This window comes from Lepisosteus platostomus, chromosome 1, assembly GCF_059453375.1.
Source record: "Lepisosteus platostomus isolate fLepPlt1 chromosome 1, fLepPlt1.hap1, whole genome shotgun sequence".
Classification (NCBI taxonomy): Eukaryota; Metazoa; Chordata; class Actinopteri; order Semionotiformes; family Lepisosteidae; genus Lepisosteus; species Lepisosteus platostomus.
Genome location: NC_142611.1, coordinates 12,171,178 through 12,192,637, shown reverse-complemented (window position 1 = coordinate 12,192,637; position 21,460 = coordinate 12,171,178). Strand labels below are relative to the sequence as shown.

Here is a 21,460-nt window from a genome sequence, read left to right as displayed (position 1 = left end):
AGACAGGGAGTTTTTTATATTGCTCTTTTCCAGTCTGTTCTCCTCAGTTGTTTTTTCTACAATAATCCTTAAATCCCTACATGTAGTACAGTTTTCGTCTCAAAGCAGGTTATTCCCCAAACTCTCAATAAAATGAGCCACAAATTCAGAATGGCTATGCAAACACAATCCTACAGAGTATCAAGCAAGGTAAAAGAAATATTGCCAATAAAGGAGGTGTTTACCTTCCTTGGATTAATCACTTGCGCTGAGCAGGATACCATACAGAGCTTTGTTTCTCTCTGCACATTTCAGCATTTACGTCTCTCAAAGTCAGGTGGCCCTGACACACGAAAAACTGTTACCATCTCAGGAAGGTCATGATGAGCCCCTGATTTTTCAAATATTTATTGAGAGCATCAACTGTTCCTTCTTTGACAGAGAAGAATTGAATTGGGAGGCAGCTTTATTTTTCACTCCAAAAATATAAATTTGCTAATTGTTATTGTAACATACCCACCCAATTGGCAATCAAATCCCATATCCACACAAATTAAGTGCAGACAATCACCCCAACCCCAACCACTGTACCGCAAAAGCACCAAAGTGAGGTACAGGAGAATCAATGCTGATAGGAGGAAAACCACGTCCTTCAGTGATCCTTCACAGGGAGTCTGCACCCAATCAGGGGGTTTGCAGAGGTCACCATCTATCGCCATCCAAACTCATCCCATCGCTACTCACTGGTGGCATTAAGCAAAAGTGTTTCGCCACAGTCAGCGCTAACATGACCCAACCATGGCTCGAACCTGCAACACATCGAGCACGGATGAGCAGACGAGCAGTGCGATCCGAGAGGGAGAGCCAGATGGAAATCCCCCAATGTGATTACGAAACTCCCAAAATTTGACACACTACACAAATGAGGTCTCTTTCTGCGTTTTTAATCCACTGTTCTTAAACCTTACTGTGCTGAGCAGCAATTACAAATTACAATGGCATTACTAAGTACATCTGGGGTAAACCCACTCCCATAATTGAATCAATTGATATTGATAAACCATAAAAAAACTTCATTAGTCAGACAAACAAAAGGGGTTTGTCATTCAGTGGAAGAAATTAGTTTTTTACAAAAATTACAGACACGGTCTACCTATTCATGTCGCTTTCATGCATTGAATAGAAAAGTCTGTTCTGTACCTAGGTCAAAATAGAAGAGCATTTTTTTTAAAAAAGACGTGTCCATATTTCTCAAAAATAAGAAACAGCATGCTGAAAATTGATCAAACACTGCAATGACGTAAAACTTACATGGTGTGCGTTCTGGAAATTCTATATTCTAGCATTTAGGATAATCTAGCATAGGACACAATGCTGTGTAACATTTTACTATTCAACAAACTAACCTTAAAAATCAAACCAACTCCTATACCCACTTATTTAGATTTGGTTTGGATTCAATGCCAACAAGCAAAGATGCGACTGCTAAAAGGAAATATATCCTAGAACTGAATTTTCCCACACAACATTTTTTATGCAGTACAATATATCACAAAAAAATAAAAACCCACTCCTTGTACACGAACAGACAGACCACAAAACTGAAAAGTTTGCATTTAAATTTCAGAATTTTGTTTTCTGCCTTTTTTGCTACTTTACACATGAAATAGCATTCTTAACCTAAAAAAAAGACATAATTGCACAAAAATGTTATAATATTGTCTGGGAGTGACTTCTGCATATTTCAAGGTCAGAATCTAATCGTGATTAGGGCTCAAGATTTTCAACCGACTTGAGTAAAACCTGCGCATGGATTAAAAGATTTACATTCTTTTGAGGCATAAGATCTGTCGCTTTGATTTTTTGACCCCTAGATGACACACGTTACAAAGTTACTGCTCATTGGGGTAGCTTACAGATCACAGACGTTTTCTATATCATAGCAGTACTTGCTGCATGTCTGTGATTTGCAGCCTGCCTGATGCTGATATTGATTCTGCTTATGTTGTCAGGGGTCATGGTAGCTCACTGGTAACAAGCCTAGCTCCAGTTCCAGACAAGTCAAAGCTCTTAAAGGAAAAGTCAAGAAGAAGCAAACAGGTGTTGAGAAATGCTACAAACCCCACTGCTGAAGTAAAAGGCACACAGGTGTGTGTGTGATTCTCCTGCTATCCTTCAGATTTCTCCCTCGGACACACCACCCAATTAAAAAAACTCAGCTCTTAACCCAAACATGAGATCTTCACCGGGGCTTTAATCACACCAAGCTGTTTGGGATGATTTAAGATTCCCAAGTTTGTGAGCCGTTTCTATTTTCTATAGGGATAGAGAGGATCCTAAATATATAATAATCTAACGACTGCAGTAAGTGAATTGTGAATCAACAAAAGTCTATTTCACCATTGTTCTGCATGCAAAAATATCTTTACCGTCTTGCTTTCCTATGGCATCGATATATTATTTCTCACTAGTGTGCATTTCCGTTTTCTGCAACGCCCGATTTTTAGACTTGCATACTAGGGGCACACTGCTGCTCAATGGAATCACAAGTCGGGCGTGTGAAAAACTCTTTGAATCAGTATATTCATTGTGAATATTCAGATATTCAAAAAACATTTAAGAGTTAGCGTTATGTGTGCCACAATGCTTCAGAGAGTTTCTCCTTTTGCACAGATCAGATCTCGCCAGTGAGAGCAGTGTGGGAACACTGCATCTACCTTTATGTGACGCTACCATAATTAGATTTTTAAACATGTGCATACAAAAAGCAAATCCTAAAGCATACAAAATCCTCTTGCATAAGGTGGTGACATTTTAAACATTATTGAATAGTATCTGCGTATCAAATCATACATGATAAACATCACAGTACACAAACCCTGTTTAATAGCCCTGCATATCATGGTCACTCTGCACTTAAGACTCTCGACAATACCTGCAGACTGCCTTGCACACCAGCTCAGAGAGAGGCTAATGCAACAAGATGGGTCACTGTGATGAAGCACCCTTCCTGTGCAGAAGACACTGTACACAACCATTTCAAAACAAACCCCCCTGAGCCCGTCTCGTCTTGCACTGAAGTCAGGAAGGAGGTGGATTCATAAGCAGAGACCTGTGACTTTCTCTTGCTCTTTTCAGACAGAGCTCTCTCAATGACACTGCACTGCTACTCGAGTGTCAAATAAAAGCAAAATACACCCTTTGCAGAGTCTTAATTGTTGCAAAACCTGAATCTCTTCTAAGACTTACTGCTCTGATGCAGATTTTCAGTCAGTTATGCCATGTTTTTGCTCTAAACGCTGTTCAGCATCACTTATAGGACAGCAAGCAATTCAAAGTACACTCAATCTAATCGTATTACATGATGAATGTCACCCCCTCCCCTTCCTATTTGTCTGCTCAAATAAAGACACGTGCTTCATGACATTTTACATTACGTCTTCTTCACTTTCGTCGAGCCCAAAGTGAATTCTATTGTGCCACTGGGCACTGTACATATCTGCGTGCGACTCACCGTCGCTTTGGAAGGAAATACAGACGTGTGCGAGTCCTTGCACAACTCTCCAGCTGGTGGAGGAGTGAGGCACATGCTGCAAGAAAACATCAGACCCGGTCAGACGCAAGTTGTCAGCAGATTCTGAAAAAAAAAACTTGCATAACTGCCTCTCCGAAGCAGAACGATGTACGATACTGGGAGAAGTGCCCAGCCCAACATCCACATACTATAAGGGAGTAACAGCATATGTGCTTTCAGGCCTGCTGTCGAAACCAATACCATAACTTCTTTCACAAAGTCCCTGTAGAAGATCCTCAGGTCAATTAGCTACTAGATTAGCTCAAGGCAGTAATGGCTTTGTGGTTTGCAAACGTTGTGCTCTTAATATGTTAGAACTCATCAAACGTGTCTGTATTTTACAAAACAAAAAAGTAAAGCTTTAAATTGGGTTTAAAATTCAACGAATTCAACTTTCTCACTCACTAATATTCGACAGACCTTCAGCTTTAGCGAGAGATCCTCTCTGCAGTTTCATGTGCAGCACACAGTGGGGAGAAATGGATTCATCAGTTTTTAGCACAGGGTAGATTTCAGACCCGTTCCACTAGACGACAAACAAGCCGATTCGTTTTTTACAGCACTGAAGGTAAAAGAGCACACCTGAAACAGTGCCCATGACATATTTATAAGAAGAGACAAAAATCAGTTTTCTCCTTTTCTAAAACACAAATGCAAATCTGGCAGAGTGCTTAACATTTTAAGCATCCAGCCCACAGAACGTTCTGCACATTCAAACACTATGTGTGTTCCTGCATTATTTTATTTAGAATGATAAATGGGTGCTATTGTGGATCCAACAAAAAAAAAGGAGGGGGAGAGATACTCAAGCACTTTTCACAGCAGGGCAAACGAGTCTCAATCAGCAATTTGTCAGACTGACCTGGACGCAAATTCGCTCTTTTCAGCCACAACCTTGCCATCTCGTCCTCTTGGTGCATGGAAATAATGTAAAACCCTCCGTCTTACACTACAACAACGTGTAACACGCAGGATATGCAAACTGTTGTGTCAGGGTCCTGTCTGAAGTCAGGCTCCAGTCGGTGTCAGATCTATCCCAGCCTGGCACTGGGCTTATACTGTCAAATAGTGGGCTTGCTTTTATTTCTATCCCCACCTGGGGCCAGATTATCAAGGATACGGTGTCGTCATTGTGAACGCGAAGACGCAGCCCAAAGCGAAAAAAAAAGGCTTGGGTTTCAACCTCCAGAGGTGGTATACAGTGACAGATTCCAGCACTGAGCCATAAGGATAAAAAACACACACACACTTCCGTATACCGTTGACAAACAATGCTGCCAATTCTAACTTGGAAGTGAGGGGGGGACTCTCGATCCACGCCCGGCCGGCTTCAAATTTCACCGCGCGCACGCACACATTTTTCACCCCGCAGACCCCGGGTCTGTGCGTCTGTTTCACGCCGTCTCCACCGCTTACTTTTTCGCTTTTCCCACCCAAAAAAGATCTGAGAGAGTGGTGGGCACGGCAGCCTAGCCCCCTGCGCCAAAAAAAAAAAGCGGAAAGGCTTCCTCTCAGATTGTCGCCCGCGCATCACCGAATCCCCCGCTCTGAGCGAGCGATGTTACCCGGGCGGGAGCAGCCGCTGCCCTCGCTGTAACCACACGGAAGTCCTGTCTCCGGCAGCTGGGTCTGGGGTTACTTTTTATCACGCACCTCCCAGCTGCTGCTCGCACTTGCCATTTACATTTTTTGCCCATAAATAACGCCCGCCCTGCGATGTTTCCCGATACCCGGCCCTGAGTTCCAAACGCAGGCCAAGGCCCCCTAAAGCCTCCCTCCCTGCCAGCACTGGAGGCGTCTTCCCTTTGTCGTGGTTCGGCAAAAGAGGCCTCGGTTCAGGTTAAATAGGTCACAGACGCGCACACAAGCAGCCATTCTCTAAAGAGCTCAAAAAAAAAAAAAGGGCGAGAAAAAAAAAGTCCCTGAACCACTAAAGAAACACAAATGACACCTCCACTGAAACCTGATACCCAGGCCGGGGGCCCCATCGCCGTCCTGAGGTCACCCACGCCCCAAAAGTCAGATTTCTGATGCCTTTGTGGGCTCGACTTCAAAAAAAAAAAAAATCAAGCTGATGTAAAGAAGCCTGTCCCTGTCACTTGCCCCCTCCCGCCCCCAATCCTCACGACCCCTATTTCCAGGGGAGGGTGAGCCTCCCAAAGAGCCGAAACAAAGCCCCCCCCCTCACCCTCCGGGCCCGACAAGGCCGCCCTGTGAACGCCACTCAGGCCCAGGCCGCAGCAGCCAGGCCCCAGAGGCCCCAGCAGGGGGAAGAGAAAGGCAACAGGATACAGGCCGGCCGGGCTCCGCGCAGCCTGACGGGAGATGGAGCAGGGAGAGGAATTAACCCAAGAGCTTTTCCTGAGCTTTCGACACCCAGCTGCGCTGGAGACGGAACAAAAACCGCTCGGCGGGCCTGAATGCAAAGCCGCGCGTGGAAAAAAACGTGGAAGAAGGCCCCGGCGCGGAGCTGATAAACAGTTAGTAAAGCAGTCTGGTTGTTTAACAAAACGGAGACCACCCATCCTAGCAGGGTCTTCCCAGAGACATTTTTTGTTTGACCAGCCTCTCCCCACCCCCCCACCTCCTCTAATTTGTTCACAAAGAAAGTGCAATTCTCTGTCCCCCCCCCATGTTTATCGCCCACTGGAGCACTCGCAGCCACTGATGACTTTTCAGACCACCCACAGTATCACGAGACCCTCTCGACCGGAGGTGGGGGAAAAAAAAAACAACAACAACAAGTGCGCAAAATGAAGGTTTCTTTGAAGTGTCTGGACACTGGTCTCAAAACCTGCCAACCACTTCAGAGGGATGAAAGGAACCAAACAGCGGTTGTCTTTCACAACGTGTAATTGATATTATGTAAAGGGCTATTTTAAGCAAGGCGACAACATCCATGGTGTCGTTCTGTGGAACGAGGCCCCGGCACAGCAAGGGGGAAATGAAGAAGAATCCCATTGTGCAGCAGTTTGGGCCACACCACGGTTTAGCGGCTGCCAGCCCCTGGCACGCATTCGAACACATTAAACTGAAATGCATCCAAGTGCTGGAAACATAAGGTGGGGGTCGGATTTTGTTTAGAAATCAGGCTGACAATGAAACCCATTTTTTTTGTGAACGTGAAACCGAAGACACCTGAAGTCACCAAAGGCATCTGAAATGAATGAGGGGCAGAATGTAAATATTCACTGCTGATAATGACGATCATTTGTAACTTCACTTTTTCCAGCATCTCCCTTCCAGACACATGAAATATAAATCAGATTCTAATATGCCACAATACCAAAACAATGCTCCTGACAATGAACAGTTCTCCAGGGGTGAACGCATCGATTCTACCAGATGCTGCCATATTTCTGAGATGGTACTGGACCAAAAAGCTGACAGAAGATTAATGAGATGCGCTTTTGGTTCAGTAGTTTACAGCAACCTGAACTGCATTGTTCTGATGTTGATAGGTTATCATCTACCAAAAGCAGCCTGTATACCCCCAAAATGTCTGAATTGACATTAGACGGGTCTGCTGTTGCTTTCCATAGTGTGCTGCATTCACACGCACATCGTTCAAGCTTCTTGTGAGGTCACTTTCATTCTCAAGACCAGCATTTGAAAAATGCAACCGACATCTCTGCCCCAGGGCTGGACGCAAACTGATTCCACACTCGAACCCTGTGCCGCCATCAGTAAGCCAGGCTGGATGCTTGCCGCTCTGACTTGGTTTAAACCCTGCTTTGTTGCAGTTTCCAAAGAGAGAGTTGTCAGACACACAGCTGTTCTTCTGAAATGTGCCAGGAAATACTGTGGCAGCAGCAGCTAAGGTGCAATAGGCCTAGCAGCTAAGTACTCCCAGCTCTCGAAATCCCACTAATGTGGCACCTTGGCCAACACACAGGACACTGCTCCAAACACTGATTGAAACTGGGCTAGACTGTGGCCTGGACAGGAGCATGTCCAAGGTAGAACAATTACAGAAAGCTGTAGAAGTAATGCATAAGATCTTCCTCTGGCCAAGTCTGTACTAAATGTGACTTAAAATCAAGACTTCGCAGAAGCTGAAGCATGTAACTTGTTTTAGGACTCTCTTCAGTGAGCACTGTATTGGCCCTGAATGCTCTGCAATAAAAGCTGGCTAAGGAGAAACCTTAGATGACTGAAGTTACAAACTAAGTCACTTCATAAATGTAAAGAAATAGCTTCCTCCAACAAAAACAAAAACCGGCCTGTTTATACCACATAATGCAGTATCTGTACTAACTTTAAGAAATATTTTTTTAGGCTCATGAATTATACCCTAAATCTCGATGCCTTACAACAATGCATTTAAATAATTTAAGTCAATTTTTCTCTTAAATGCTACGGGCAGACGTATCTAGAGCGCTCTTTAAAAATCACAGAGCTAGTCAGCTGCTCCATATACTTTTACGATACATGCAGTAAACAGAACGATATCTTTTCAACCTGTCCAAAAAGGCCGCAGATGGTTCACAGTACCATTGCACAAACACCACAAGTGAAAACACAGAAGCTCCGACTTCAAAATAAACAGCTGAACCCTTCGGTTTGCTTTCTTTTTACCAGGCTTGCTGCATGACAGAGGCTATACTGTAGCCCCGACTTTAAATAACAGGGCCAGAGACGACCACTGTACTGGAAAGTTCAGACTGTGCAGACTTTGCTTTAATTAACCTAGATAAAGGCGTTTTGTTTTGTTTCCTCTTAAAACAAGAGAAACTGAGGGGCAACCTTTATGTGGCTCTAGGCCCAGATGTACTCGTTGCAGCCTGGATTCTCCCACAAGAAAGTTCTGGCCTTGCCCTTGAACACACAGAGCCCTGCACTGCAGTTAAAGGGACTGCAGCACGCCTGACAGCCCTGACAGCTATTTTGCAGCTCAGCAGGAAAAAAAAAAAGCTCGCAAATATGCTTCAAAAACCAAAAAGTACATGTTGGAACAGTTTAGCACAGTCGAAAGCCACTACTTGGTCCAACAGGCCTTGCCTTGTTTCTTTTCCTTAAACAGCTCCCAGCAGCTGAAAGGAAAGCCAATTTCTGCAGCAGCCCACCACAGTTCCTCAGCACTTCATTTTCTTCCCATTTTCTTCTTCTTCTTTCACTCCCAGAAAGCTGTACTGTCACGTACAGCAGCCGTTGCAGACTGCTTCAAAAACTATTTTCAAGAGGCCGGGAGCAAGGTGCTGGGGTGTGAGGTAAGCTACACAGGAGGCGCGATATGCCAAGGGTTGCAGGAGCATGGAACAAGCTACCCAGCCATGTTGACAAAATCGATCTTCCCCTGTAGGTTAGCCATTTGTGCCCCCCCAAAACCATTCATGAGGCAACGCTCCCTGCAGAAAATCAGATCAACGTATCCAGAACGCACTGCCAGTGAACCAGAGCACCGTTTGCACGTGCAATTGCACTGTTAAGATCTAAAGGTCTATCAGCAGCCTAAGGGACCATAGCACATCAAAGCCACAAGGCCAGGGGCCTCCAGTGTGGCATCATTGTTCAATAATACATGACCAGCATTGTTTACCAGGCAGGAGGTCCTCAGCTTTCTTTGCTGTTCAAAGGACCTCGTCCTCAAGAGACCCGCTCTCCAGCTCTAGGTCTGGGAACAAACAAAACAGAAAGGGTACGCTTCCAAACTTCAATTTTCAATTTGGCCCTTAATGAGATCTGCTTTTTTAAGAAGACTCAAGGCTGGAATCTCTTTATGAGGAACCCAAGCCTGCCATTGATGGGCAGTTTAAGCTGCATTACAAGGTTATAGATGAAGGTAATTTCCAGCCTTCCTCCGAAACAATGTTCTTTGTTCATTTGTTTAATGTGTGGATCAGCAGATAAGGCTGCGGACACACAGCTAGACGGTTGCGGGTTCAAATCTGAGAGGGAGCACAGCTGCTGCATCCTTGAGTAAAGTACGCCACTCAGATTGCTCTAATTAAACACCCAGCTGCATAAACAGGTCAAAACACAAACTGCTTTTGATAAAAGCAGCAGCTTAATTAATCGAAAATGTCATGATATCTCTTAGTACATTTATTAATGATATTTTCCAATTTTGTTGAACTCGTCCCAGTGAACGACAGTTTTGATTCCAGGAGAATCCGCGGCCATCCGGCGAAGGGGAGAGATGGGTCATATTTATATCCAAAAATCCAAAGATAACGCTGACAATTAACCACAGATTAATACACAATTATTAAGCTAAGTAGCACTGCTTCCATTGAGAGCATTTACAATGATGTGCTATAGGTAGACATGCACAGATGTGAGCAGGACATGACAAATATGTTGTTTAGGGGGGAAGTGTATTTTTTCCCCAATAACAGCCACATCGTAAATTTTAAATATCAACACAGAGGAGAAACGAATAGTTGGCTCTGCACATGAAAGCCCAGAGGAACCTCCAAAACTCGACTGCAAAGATTTCGCTTCTAAGTGCCAACTAAATAAAATAAGAATTTAATATCCCCCTGGGGAGGCCCCCTCGTCTCCCCTAATGAGTTACGAAGCCAACGCCAATTACAGCGAGTTCTGAAGAAAGTGCCACAGCTCACAGCGTGACAGCAAGACATGAGACACCATGCAGCAGGCAGACACCACTGAGGTCTTAAAAAAAAAACACAGAACTCGCACCTCTCCCCAGCTGGGAAGAGTGAATGACACTGTCATGATGCACAAGTCACAGTACAATATGTACCATGACACAGCTGAAGGAGCTGAGAAGTTATTTTGCGAGACGAGAGGGAAGGTAGAGAGAAGCATTTTCCTGCAGGGTGTTCTGCTCCACTTGCTACCTACTGCAGACACTGTGACTGCCAACCCTGGGCTGCAGGTCCTGCCTTATGACACCTATCCTGCCTGCTAGCAAAGAAAAATCCCAAATTACCAAAAGACTTTGTATTCCTCCACATCTAACTTACTACAATGGGTTTGCTTTAAGTTCACAGACATCACCACTTAATGTGTGATGAATCCTACCTGGTCTAATTTCCACAACTGAAAGGGTCCTGTAAGTCTGTAAGGCAGCTGATGACTGGTGTCTTTCTAAGATGGGGTGGCTACTTATTTGAACCCTTGGGATTACTTTAGTATGGCGAAGAGGTTTTTGGTATTTGAGCGTTACAGTTTATTAAATACTGAGGCTCCCACAGCTGGTCAGGTCCACAAAATTCTGCTAGTTCTGCTACCTGACGGTGTAAAATGTACAACAATCAACAGGTTTTTTGGTTACCTATATCTAAACATTGTGATTCTTCTTAATGATCTGCCATAAAAGTTCCATTAAATGCCTAGTTTCCAACACACCCCAGTGCCACAGTCACTAAAAACGAATACCTTCATATTCACCAGTGGAAAATGGTAGAAACTAAATTTTTGTGTATACTTTTGTAGTATAGACATGCTACCTATTGGCAATGTTAAAACCTGTTAACATTTGTGTCACCTTTTTGTGACTTAACTGTAACACTTGCATTATTGTTAAAAGTGTGATGCTGTGGAGTTTTAGACAAATATCCAGTGTGTGTTCATTTTCTAAAGTTTTGCATACACTTTAACTGTAGAAAAGAAAAACTGAAAGCATTTGTTTAATATTTTAGGTATATATTCAATGGAATGGATTAATCTAGGTATGAACAACTTGACATTTTTAATGCAAGTTATTATGTTTATATCGATATTATAGTTTATGTAACCATGGCCCCTTGGTAGCTGGATTATAACTTAAAACATTCATAAAATGTATTAACAATAAGAGAAAGATTACCTGTAGTACCTGTAGAACAGAACTACACTGTAAACCATTAATTCAGCAGTGTGGTGGTGCAGAGAGGTCATGGTAACGGATCATCGAAATACAAGCCTTTACATGAAAAAGAAAAACTCAATCACCAAAAATATGTCTTACAAAAGTGTGCATCTTACAATCACTTTCCAAAAGTCAGTAACATTTTTTAGTTATGCGACCCCAGAGTTATGCGAGAAAGTATTAATAAACGTACATTGTTGTTGAGTGGGTTACCACTTGCTGGGTGGATGATTATTCAGTGCTCACATCACCTTTGAGAACTGCTTATCCAACACGGGCTCAAGGTTCCCCGAGCCCATCGAGGGAAATATCAGGGAGACATCCTGGATGGGACAGCAGTCCATCACCAGGGACAAACAGACACAGACACATACACTCGCACCAGGGCCTAATTAACAGAAGCCAATTAACCTACTTGTATGTATTTGGACCGTGAAACCGGAGCGCCTGGAGGAAACCCACACAAACGCAGGGAAGACATACAAACTCCACACAGACAGCACCTCAGGAACTGAATCCAGGGCCCTAATGTGATGAGGCAGCAATGTTAATCACTGCACCACCCTGCCGCCTGCTTATGCGGTATAATTAAATAAACAATCAGAAATGAGCAAATCGCTCCAAGAATCAAAATCAACAACTGTACTCAATACAGTCAATAATAAATATTTGGTCAGCCTCACGTTGCCGCTTAGGAGTCTGGACATGTTTTGGTGCCTTTAGTGCCAACGACTTCTAACAGAACCTGACACAGCAGATACAGCCCTGCACTTGCAGGAGATCTGCCCAACTCCACAACTGCTACGGGAACTCCTGTTCACACACAGCCCATATCTTACAGAAAAGCCGGTCACCCTTTAACCTGAAAACGGTAAAAGCCTTTCAAACCTGCCAGGTGATTTATTTCACTCAGTCCTGCAGCTTTAATAAACAGCCAAAAGGCACGACACGCCGGCTTAGCCCTTAACCCAATACAACCCACGAGGCTACGTCCTGTATTGCGCATATAGGCTTGGCAGCACATTCGAAAGGGAATCGAGAGGCACGCAGGTATATTCATGACAGGCTGTATTTTTGGCCTTAAGTCAAAGATCCTGCTTCTGGATTACAGCCGAGGATTTCTCCCGTGCAATGCTGTCAAAGAGCAAGCTGGCTCTCCGAAAGGATAAAGCCCCCGCCTGCGAATCCTGTTCTTTTGGATACTTTTAGGGATATTGCTGCTGCTCCGATTCCAATTTCTCTCACTAAACATTACAGCAGGAGCAGAACTTAGGAAAGACTTCTGAAGAGCATAAGCAAGGGAGGGCACGGCCTACCGGCAGATCAACCGGACAGGGAAGGTAATTTTCCCAGGTGGAACTTCATAGGAGGCAAGGCAGCAATTTTGACTTCTTAAAACCGGCTTACAAAAAAGGCTCCTTTGCCATCGTAAAACGCACCGGCACCCAGTTTTGCTGCCTCTCGCTGGAAACCGTCAGCCGACGACGCGCCTCAAGAACAACGCTTTGTCTGCCACGAGCATCAGTTTAAGCGCTCAGTCGTTTCAATCCCAGTCTCCGCGCAGCACGCACCCACGTGCGACGATGTCAAAAATGCTAAAAATACAGTAAGGCTATAAATACTCTGCCCCCCCCCACACACACACACACACACACACACACACACACACACACTACCCATCCCCAAACTCTGCTCCTTTCTCGTGCTTTGAAACCATTCTTAACATAGACCTCACGACTGAGCGTCTGAAGTCACTTGTTCAAGGTCTTCGCAAAGTCAGCGCAGAACCAAAGTCACAGTCCCCGCCACCCTCGGGTCTCAAGCACCGACTCTAATAAAGCACTGCACCGGCCAGTATAGCAGGAGACCCACTTAACATTTCCCCAGACCGACAGGGGGCGACTTTCTGAGCCAGTGCAATTTTGGGGACGGTTTCCACCCCCCCCCAACCCAGCACCGGTTCCTTGCAAATAAATGCCCAGGACACGTCAGGAAGTTACTTCACTCCCAGGATTACCTCTTTCCCTTCACATCCCTACACTAGACTGGCTTAAATATAGCTCACTTCCCAGAACTCAAGCTGCAGTCCTTTATACTCAATTCTATAAATACACGCTTTGTATACTGTATGTAGGCCCTCTATATTAAACGCATTCACGGAAGCGTACATCACCCGCTGGAGAGAAAAAAAAAAAAGATAAACCTCCCAGCGGCTACAGCGCAGAGAGGTTTGAGTTAGTTCAGGTTTACCAGCTGCTGGTTCTTGTGTGTGCCAAGACCAGGTGCGGGATATTTCAAGCTTATCTTACCTTATTTTGAGTACATTTGCATAGACAGATGCCTGAACTCAAAATAGTGCAAAACACACAGTTTATTACTTCAGCCTAATGTAGGTCCATGCAGTCGACAGGCGGAACACACTCCCACACGATGAGAGTCTTATAGTATTGCTCTGGTCTCTACACACAGTTGCCTCCCTTTTTAGAATAATTCTTTTTAAGAACGCAAGAGGCAGGGTTAGGGTTACCATGGATCTACAAACGCCGTTTCAATTCATAGACCATCTCCCTATTCATCAACGCCACACCTGCTAATCCCATTTCAACCAAACACGATCCGCGCGCCTGGGTCGAAGTCAACCTGCCCGCGACCGTAACTGCGAAGCGTTTTCCACACAAGCTCAGCCGCTCCAGTGAATGGATCTGGGGCGGGTGAGGGGTCAGCGAGCATGTCTCTCACAGGTGGGTTGGACGCAATCTTGATCAAATCTGCATTTGCCCCCCCCGGCTGACTGCAGGAAGCGCATGGCGTCCTTCAATTTGGAGCTCTGAGTGAATAGCCAGGTCACCAACAGTAGTTTTAAAACTGCAGCAACGCATGAAGTTATGCGCACAGCCTCTTGTGACACAGACATTCGCACTGTTCCCATGTGCATCAGAGAATGTACATGTTAACGTTTACCGTCCCAGGCAGGAATTTCTTGTTAATTTAAGCTAGATGTAGTTTGCTTTGACGAGAACTAGGTATCAGCTACCCATAGCGCTAGCGATAGGGATTTTATATGCATGCATCTTAAAATGCCATGACAATTAAAAATGGGTCTTGATAGGTTCTATTAAGCATACACACACACATTAAAATGAAAAACTACATAGGGTCACCAGCATACAGGGAAAGAGAGCCGGATTCTGTACAACACAGAGACACGAACACCGCAGAGCTCTTGGTGTGTGACAACACTAGGTTCAGCTTTTCCTGGGCAGATTTGCATATACAAATGTGTGAAGCAAACATGACACTGCATCTCTACCGCTTTCCTGTTTCACTGGCACAATTGACAGAGGAGTCGAACCATCTCCAAATGGATCGGTCTCCCATGCAACGGTCGGGTTTGCCTGTAAAAATAACCGCAACTGGAGACAAACGATGGATCAGCAGCTCTAAGGAGCTGTGCTGAACATGTGGCGGCCAACCCTTTGTAATAAAATAGAAACGCCCCCCCCCCCATTCTGATGCCCAGAGAATCAGATGTGCTTGCAAGCCCAAAACATCAGCATAGGCACACCAAAGAGGTCTGCAGCCAAACAAGACAGCACATGGTCTCAAATAATGTGATCCAAGAGTATCCCAGACATGGTACCGAGAACAAACGTTGGCAGACCTAGCTATCCTGGATCGTGCTTTCCTTCCTGATGATGACAATGCCCCATCGGACTCAAAGAGGACAAGTGTTTACCATCCATTCAACTAAAACCCTTGCTACAGAGGTTAAGGGGCGAGCTTGAAAACTGGATACCGTCTCTATCCATACACTTTAGAAACCAATAGGGATCTTATTGCATAGCCTCTCTTCAGCTTTTCTTCGAGGGCTTCAAGTCATGCAAGCCAACATCAGATGCCAGTCTTTTTTCTTAAAGACTTTATTCGGAATAAATGTCAGCGCCGTTTTCTCCAGCAGCTAGGAATACCCTGGAATGGCTCAAGCTGCGACACACTGGGTGTGCACACATCCCCTGGGCAAAAACCTGGTGCAAATTTACTAGGTAAATGCTTTGTTTCGACTTGGTTAACACAGAAAGTGCTTCACAGAAGGCAAACCTGGTAAGTTCACAAGCAGTGTTTCTTAGTTGTAGCCTAGTTTTTTTTCTATTCACACCGAACCCCTAGGCCGTACAATTCCAGTTCAACTCTATAAAGTTATGCTGCATTACGTGGGGACCAAACATCAGTTATCTGTAGTTGTGAATGAATGCATACAACTGGGACCCACACCGTGCGAACAGCTTTGCAATGCTGTCTGGAGCCATTGTGACTGGCCCACACGCTCCAAGGTGGCAAGAAACAGGCAAAGACACTCCATCCCCTTTGCCTCCAGAAATGGACAAACTGCTCCCTTAATCCAAGATGGTGCGCTGACCGTTCTTTTAGAAAATCCCATCACAGGTCATCAGAGTTGCATCCAGGTTTAAAAAAAGAGCTGTGCATAACATGATAATGATAATAATCATTGCTTACACTTATATAGCGCTTTTCAGGACACTCCACTCAAAGCGCTTTACAGGTAACGGGGATCCCCTCCACCACCATCAATGTGCAGCCCCCACCTGGATGATGCGACAGCAGCCATAGTGCGCCAGTACGCTCCCCACACATCAGCTCTCAGTGGGGAGGAGAGCAGAGTAATGAAGCCAATTCATAGATTCATAGATTGTGAAGAAAGCCTAGCAAGCTTACCTTCAACAACACAAAAGCTGCTGAGTTCTGGCCCTTTCGAGACTTTGGGGCACAAAACCTCATACATTCCAGGGCAAATTACTGATTTCTTGACTTAGCATTATCAAAACAGTCAAACATAAACCATGCCCAACATACGTTATAGATTGTGAAGAACAGCTAGTTATCCGTAAACAACGCTGTGGTGGCATTGCTAATGTTGAACTTGCCACCACAGAAAACCCTTCAACACCGCCCGTTAATTTCCCAAAAATGTACCATCACAGCTTTGGTCCCCAATGTGGGCCAATGACAAAAAACTTCACTTAAAAAGGGGGAAACCCCATCTTATGTGACACCTCAGCTCTTTAGGAAAAAAAAAAACAACTCCAAAGTATAATCACCAGTACTTACAACTGATAACACTGTCTTACTCTAAAAGCTATTTTTTCTAACAAAACAGATTGATCACACAAAAAAAAGTTACAAGGGGTCGGAGACTATCTGGCCTATGTACTTGGCTTGGTTTAATAGATTAATTGATCCAGTGATCGGATCCAGACGTTTCTTGCAAAAAACAAACTAGGATATCCGCTTCCACAACACGACTGTGTTAATTCCGGCTCCTGCCACTCTCTGTGTCGAGGCGCGCCTCTGATTCCCGAGTTATTAGCTCACTTGCTCGTAGATCTGACATGTAAAACTCCATTTAAACAAAAAGTTGGCTGAAACCGAAGTCAGCAACTCCTGTCGCCCTCAAACTCCACCGTTTGATTAGTAGTGTCCGCGCTGCAAAAACAGCGTTCAGAGTGGACAGGAAATGAAAGGAGTGCACCCCTCTGAAAAGTGGGAGCAGCCTCCGTGTTTTATTAAGACGGATTTCTTTTTGGATCAGGGCGCGGGTCCCGAGTTAAAACAGCAGTTCAGCCCGGACCTCCCCATTCTGCATGATGAGATGTCGTAACACACAGAAGCAGCCGTAGCCCCCCCGGGGTACCCCCCGACCTCCGCACCCCCTAATTTCCCCTGCCTCTCGCCAAAACCACCAACGGGCTGGTCGGGTCTGCCTGTTTCCCCCCGGAGCTTACCTGCGGCCGGCGCTCTGCCGGCTCCGGGCCCCGCGGCTCTCGGGGTGGTGGTGATCGGGTTACCCCCTGGGGTACGGTGGTTCTCGGAGGGGCTGTGGGCTCCGAGCGCCACGCACCCGGAGTTGTGCTGCTGAAAGTGGTTGACTCCGCCGCCGCCGCCGCCGCCGCCGCCGCTACCACTGCTACTGCTGCTGCTGCTGCTACTGTTATTAGCGTAACTGGCGTTGCTGCCACCTTGGTGATTGTTCATGCTGTACTGGTAGAGCCCGGACCGGGACCGCGATCGGGTCCTTGGGGGCTCCATGTGAGGGGGGTGCGGGGGGTGGTGGTGGTGATAGGAGGGGGCGAAGGAGGAGGGAGTAGGAGGGGACTGAGAGGGAGAGGTGGGCCCGGCCGCTAGCAGCCTGCCGCCGCCGCCGCTGCCGCTGTGGCTCCCAGATCCCCTGCCCCCCTCCGCTCCCCCACTCCCCCCGAGCTGGGCCTGGTCCTGCGATCGCGCCCCCCTGTCCTCACAGACATGGCCCTGCTTGGGGACGGCGTCGGAAATCGGGTGCAAGCGGGAGTAGAGACAAGGTTCCTGTGCGGGCTGCGAGGCAGTGGCGATTGGCATTTCCTTTCGGGATTTTTCGTTGTTTTTTTTTTTCCCCTTGTGTTTGTTGTTTTCTGAAACACTTCAAAGAGAGTTCGGAGCTAGTTGGGGAGGAGGGGGGCAGGAGGAAAACACAACCCCGGCGGCGCCTGGAAATTACTCCTCAATCGCGTGGGTCACCAAAACAGTAGAGGCTGTGAATTCTCCCCCAAGTGAGGAGGGGTGGGTTTAAAAAAAGGGGTAAAATAATAAACCGCTCTTTTGCTTGTTCAGCTGTTTCCTTTTGTTACAACGTTTAAACCACCGATCGGCAGCCCAAGCCCAGCCGAGAGAGGCTGAAGCTACAACCGCAGTTTTAGCTGGAGAGAATCCCCCAGGCGCCTCGTCTTCCCAGTTCTGGATTATCCTTGTTGTTGTTGTTGTTGTTGTTGTTGTTGTTGGGTTTTTTTTTAATACAGGCCAGGTCTCCCTTTTAAAAAACTGTAGCTCCAAAGGCGAAAACCCCAAATCCTCCCTTCCAGGATAAACGAGATGTGTGTGTGTGTATATGTATACACACACACGCACACGGAGAGGGGTGAAAAGCAAGCTCGCGTCTACTTCACTTCCGCGAAAAACTCGTCCATTGCATCGGATTTCGAGAGCGCACAAGAGATCCGTCTGCAGTCACAAATCTTTCCCTTTTCTGGTGGTGGTAGAAGAAAAAAAAAACAGAATCGGCGTCCGAACTAAAACCAAAAAGTTTCTTAGTTTCCACTTTTCTTCGTCTGCAATCGAAAGACGCCGCCAGTCGATGTTTTTTTTTTTAACTCTCGCTCTCTCTCCCCTCTTTATTTATCGGGTGACGGACTTTTTGTTTTCTTTCTTTCTTTTGACCGATCTCACGTCCTGAATGTGATTCATCTGCGCGTCGCGTTCTTTCTAGGAGCCCTCTGCCAAAAACATAAGGAGGTGGTGGTGGTGGTAGTGGGGGGTGGGAGAGGAAAAAAAGAAAAGGAAAAAAAACGCTTGGGAGGTCTTTCAAAAAAAAAAAGTAGCCTATCGCGCACACAGGCAGATGAACGGATCTGAAGGAGTTCGGGACCGGCAGCGCCGTCTTTCCAGGGTCCTCGGGTAGCAATGTGCGTCTTGCCCTTTTTTTCCCCGTCCTCTCAGATTTAAAACCCTACCCCCAGCATGGGAACCCCGATCCGACTCGCTACGCCGAGCGTATCTGCCTCTGGTCGGTCGGTGTCAGTGTGAAATGTGACTACAGATCAATGGGATTTCAGATCTCTCCCCCCCCCTCTCTCTCTTCGCGCACACACACACACATACATACAAGGCGCAACACATCAAGCCTGGAAAGTCAGGATCGCGAAATACCACTCGTACGAAAACCGAGAGAAGGCGACCGGGTCGTGGTTAAATCTCCCACGACGTTATGGCGAAGAGTTGTTTTTTTTTTTCTTGAGAGAAAGCCGAAAGGGGGACAAGGCCACTCTACTTGCAGGTCCTCCTCTCCCCTCCTGCTTCACTCGATTGCTTGCGCCTGCCCGGGATCCCTACATGCGCACAGCCCCGCCAGGCTGCTCAGCCAAAGGAAAGGGAGTTGTAAATAATTTACGAAAACTGTATAGTCTACAACCGGCGAAATTGATTGGACATGCCTGGTCATATTTATTGAGGATATCGCCCCTTAATCATATTTCACAGATTACATTTCATTATTATTGTTTTTCTCCCCCCCCCAGCCCCCCACCCAATGGACGTATAACAGGCGCTATATAAATCTAATAACGTGCTAATTAAAAAAATATTAATCTATTACGGCTATAGAGAGACAGAGGCATTCAAATTATTGTAATAGCCGGAAATCAAACTAATGAAGATGGTAACGTCATTAACTGATTTCTATGGTATTTTATTTACCTCACCTCAATGAATATTAATTGGGCATGTGTTCCCCAGTGCTGGGTAGATTGATCATAGCACTTTATTTCTTTTGTAGTTTTGATTTGTTGTGCACTTTGGATCAAAGTACAAAAGACTGATTTGACCGATGAGGTTTCTGTGCTACAGATGCAAATAAGTTTGAACTGCAGGAGAAATGAACACCTTGCGTACATGGTATGATGCACTGTACATTTTAAGATATACCAAAGTGTAAATATATAGCATTGTCATGCTAGAGTACTTACCATTTCATTATTGCTAGTGATTTGAATTCTCACACGCTGAGCTTTTCATGAAGGTAGACAAATAGGGTGATCTCATTGCTGCTCGATTCAGATATATCTAACAGGATTTGTTAATATCCATTTTCAGGCATCAGTAACATCATTCAACGGGACTGACTTTTCACTTGATGCTCGGTGGAGTTTGAGAAAAATTGTTAAAAGACCTCAACAGTACCAAGTACCGTGGAATGCACTCCACACACTGATAACAGGAAAACCAAGCGGATGACATACAGATGCAGAGGAACCTTACTGACGGAGATATTGCTGCCAGACATCTACAAAACAGTTCCTTGTAAAACCACATGAAAGCTGCAGAGAACCTGGTGACGTAATTCAGTCAAGCACAAATCAAGTTTCAGGGAGCACAATCATTAAAGTGTTCTACAGATGTAGTCTTTGGGAAGAGAAAGAAAAGAAAACAGTGTTGTGGAAAAAAGGAATTCAGCTAACATAGTCCTTTAAAAAAATCATGTCCTAGTTTTTGACACAAGATGTTGTGAAGTGAAGAGAGTAATTTTGCATTTCTTGGTTGCAGTCCAGCTTCATTATAGCCAGCAGCCATATCATGAAGGTAGCCATATCAAGAAGGGACATTGTGGTGGCACTGTGGCTAAGGATCTGTGCCTGTGGCTGGAAGGTTGCCAGTTCAAATCCTGCCGGCAGAGGAATCCTACTCTGTTGGGTCCCTGAGCAAGGCCCTTAACCCCAGCTGCTCCAGGGGTGCTGTATAAATGGCTGATCCTGCACTCTGACCCCAAGCTTCTCTCTCCCTGTTTGTGTGCCTGTGTGTCTCATGGAGAGCGAGCTGGAAAATGCGAAAAGACAAATTCCTCATGCAAGAAATTGTATAAGGCTAATAAAGTGATCGTATATCACCCTGTAACTCACAATTAGCAGCCCACTGAAGCTAAGCAGGTGTGAGCCTGGTCAATACCTGGATGGGAGAAAAATAAGGTTGCTTATTTGCCGCTGGAAGAGGTGTTAGTGGGGCTCACCCTGCAGTCTATGTGACGGGGACACTATACTGTAAAAAGGCGCCGTCATTCGGATGAGACATAAAACCAAGGTCCTGACTCTCTGTGGTCATTAAAAACTCTGTCATTAAAAATCCCAGGATGTTTTTTGAAAAGAGTAGGGGTGTAACCCTGGCCAAATTTCCCATTGGTCCTTACCAATCATGGCCTCCTAATAATCCCCATCTATGAATTGGCTTCATCTCTCTGTTCTCCTCCCCACTGTTAGCTAATGTGTGGTGAGCGTACTGGAGCACTATAGCTGCCATCGCATCATCCAGGTGGGGCTGCACATTGGTGGTGGTGGAGGGGAGTCCCCATTACCTGTAAAGCGCTTTGAGTGGAGTGTCCAGAAAAGCGCTATATAAGTGGTAAGCAATTAATAATTATAAAGTGCCACAGACAGATACATGTATAAGGAAACAAAATCCCCACTTGCTATCTTATGTGATAGTTCATGACA

General features: G+C 45.6%; 1 protein-coding gene across 2 annotated transcripts in view; it reads right to left on the bottom strand.

The window, feature by feature from the left end:
• The window catches only part of rnf38 (ring finger protein 38), a 65,258-nt gene extending 46,056 nt beyond the window's left edge, over window positions 1–19,202 (bottom strand). The window contains exon 1 of one of the 2 annotated variants that reach the window (XM_088624492.1): window positions 17,174–19,202. In XM_088624492.1, coding sequence (XP_088480618.1) covers window positions 17,174–17,783 — 610 coding nt within the window. In that variant the 5' untranslated portion in view covers window positions 17,784–19,202. Of the gene's footprint in view, window positions 1–3,493; window positions 3,515–17,173 lie in introns of those variants that run through there. The other variant, XM_088624502.1, reaches the window with a different exon arrangement.
• Between the last annotated feature and the right edge of the window lie 2,258 nt (window positions 19,203–21,460).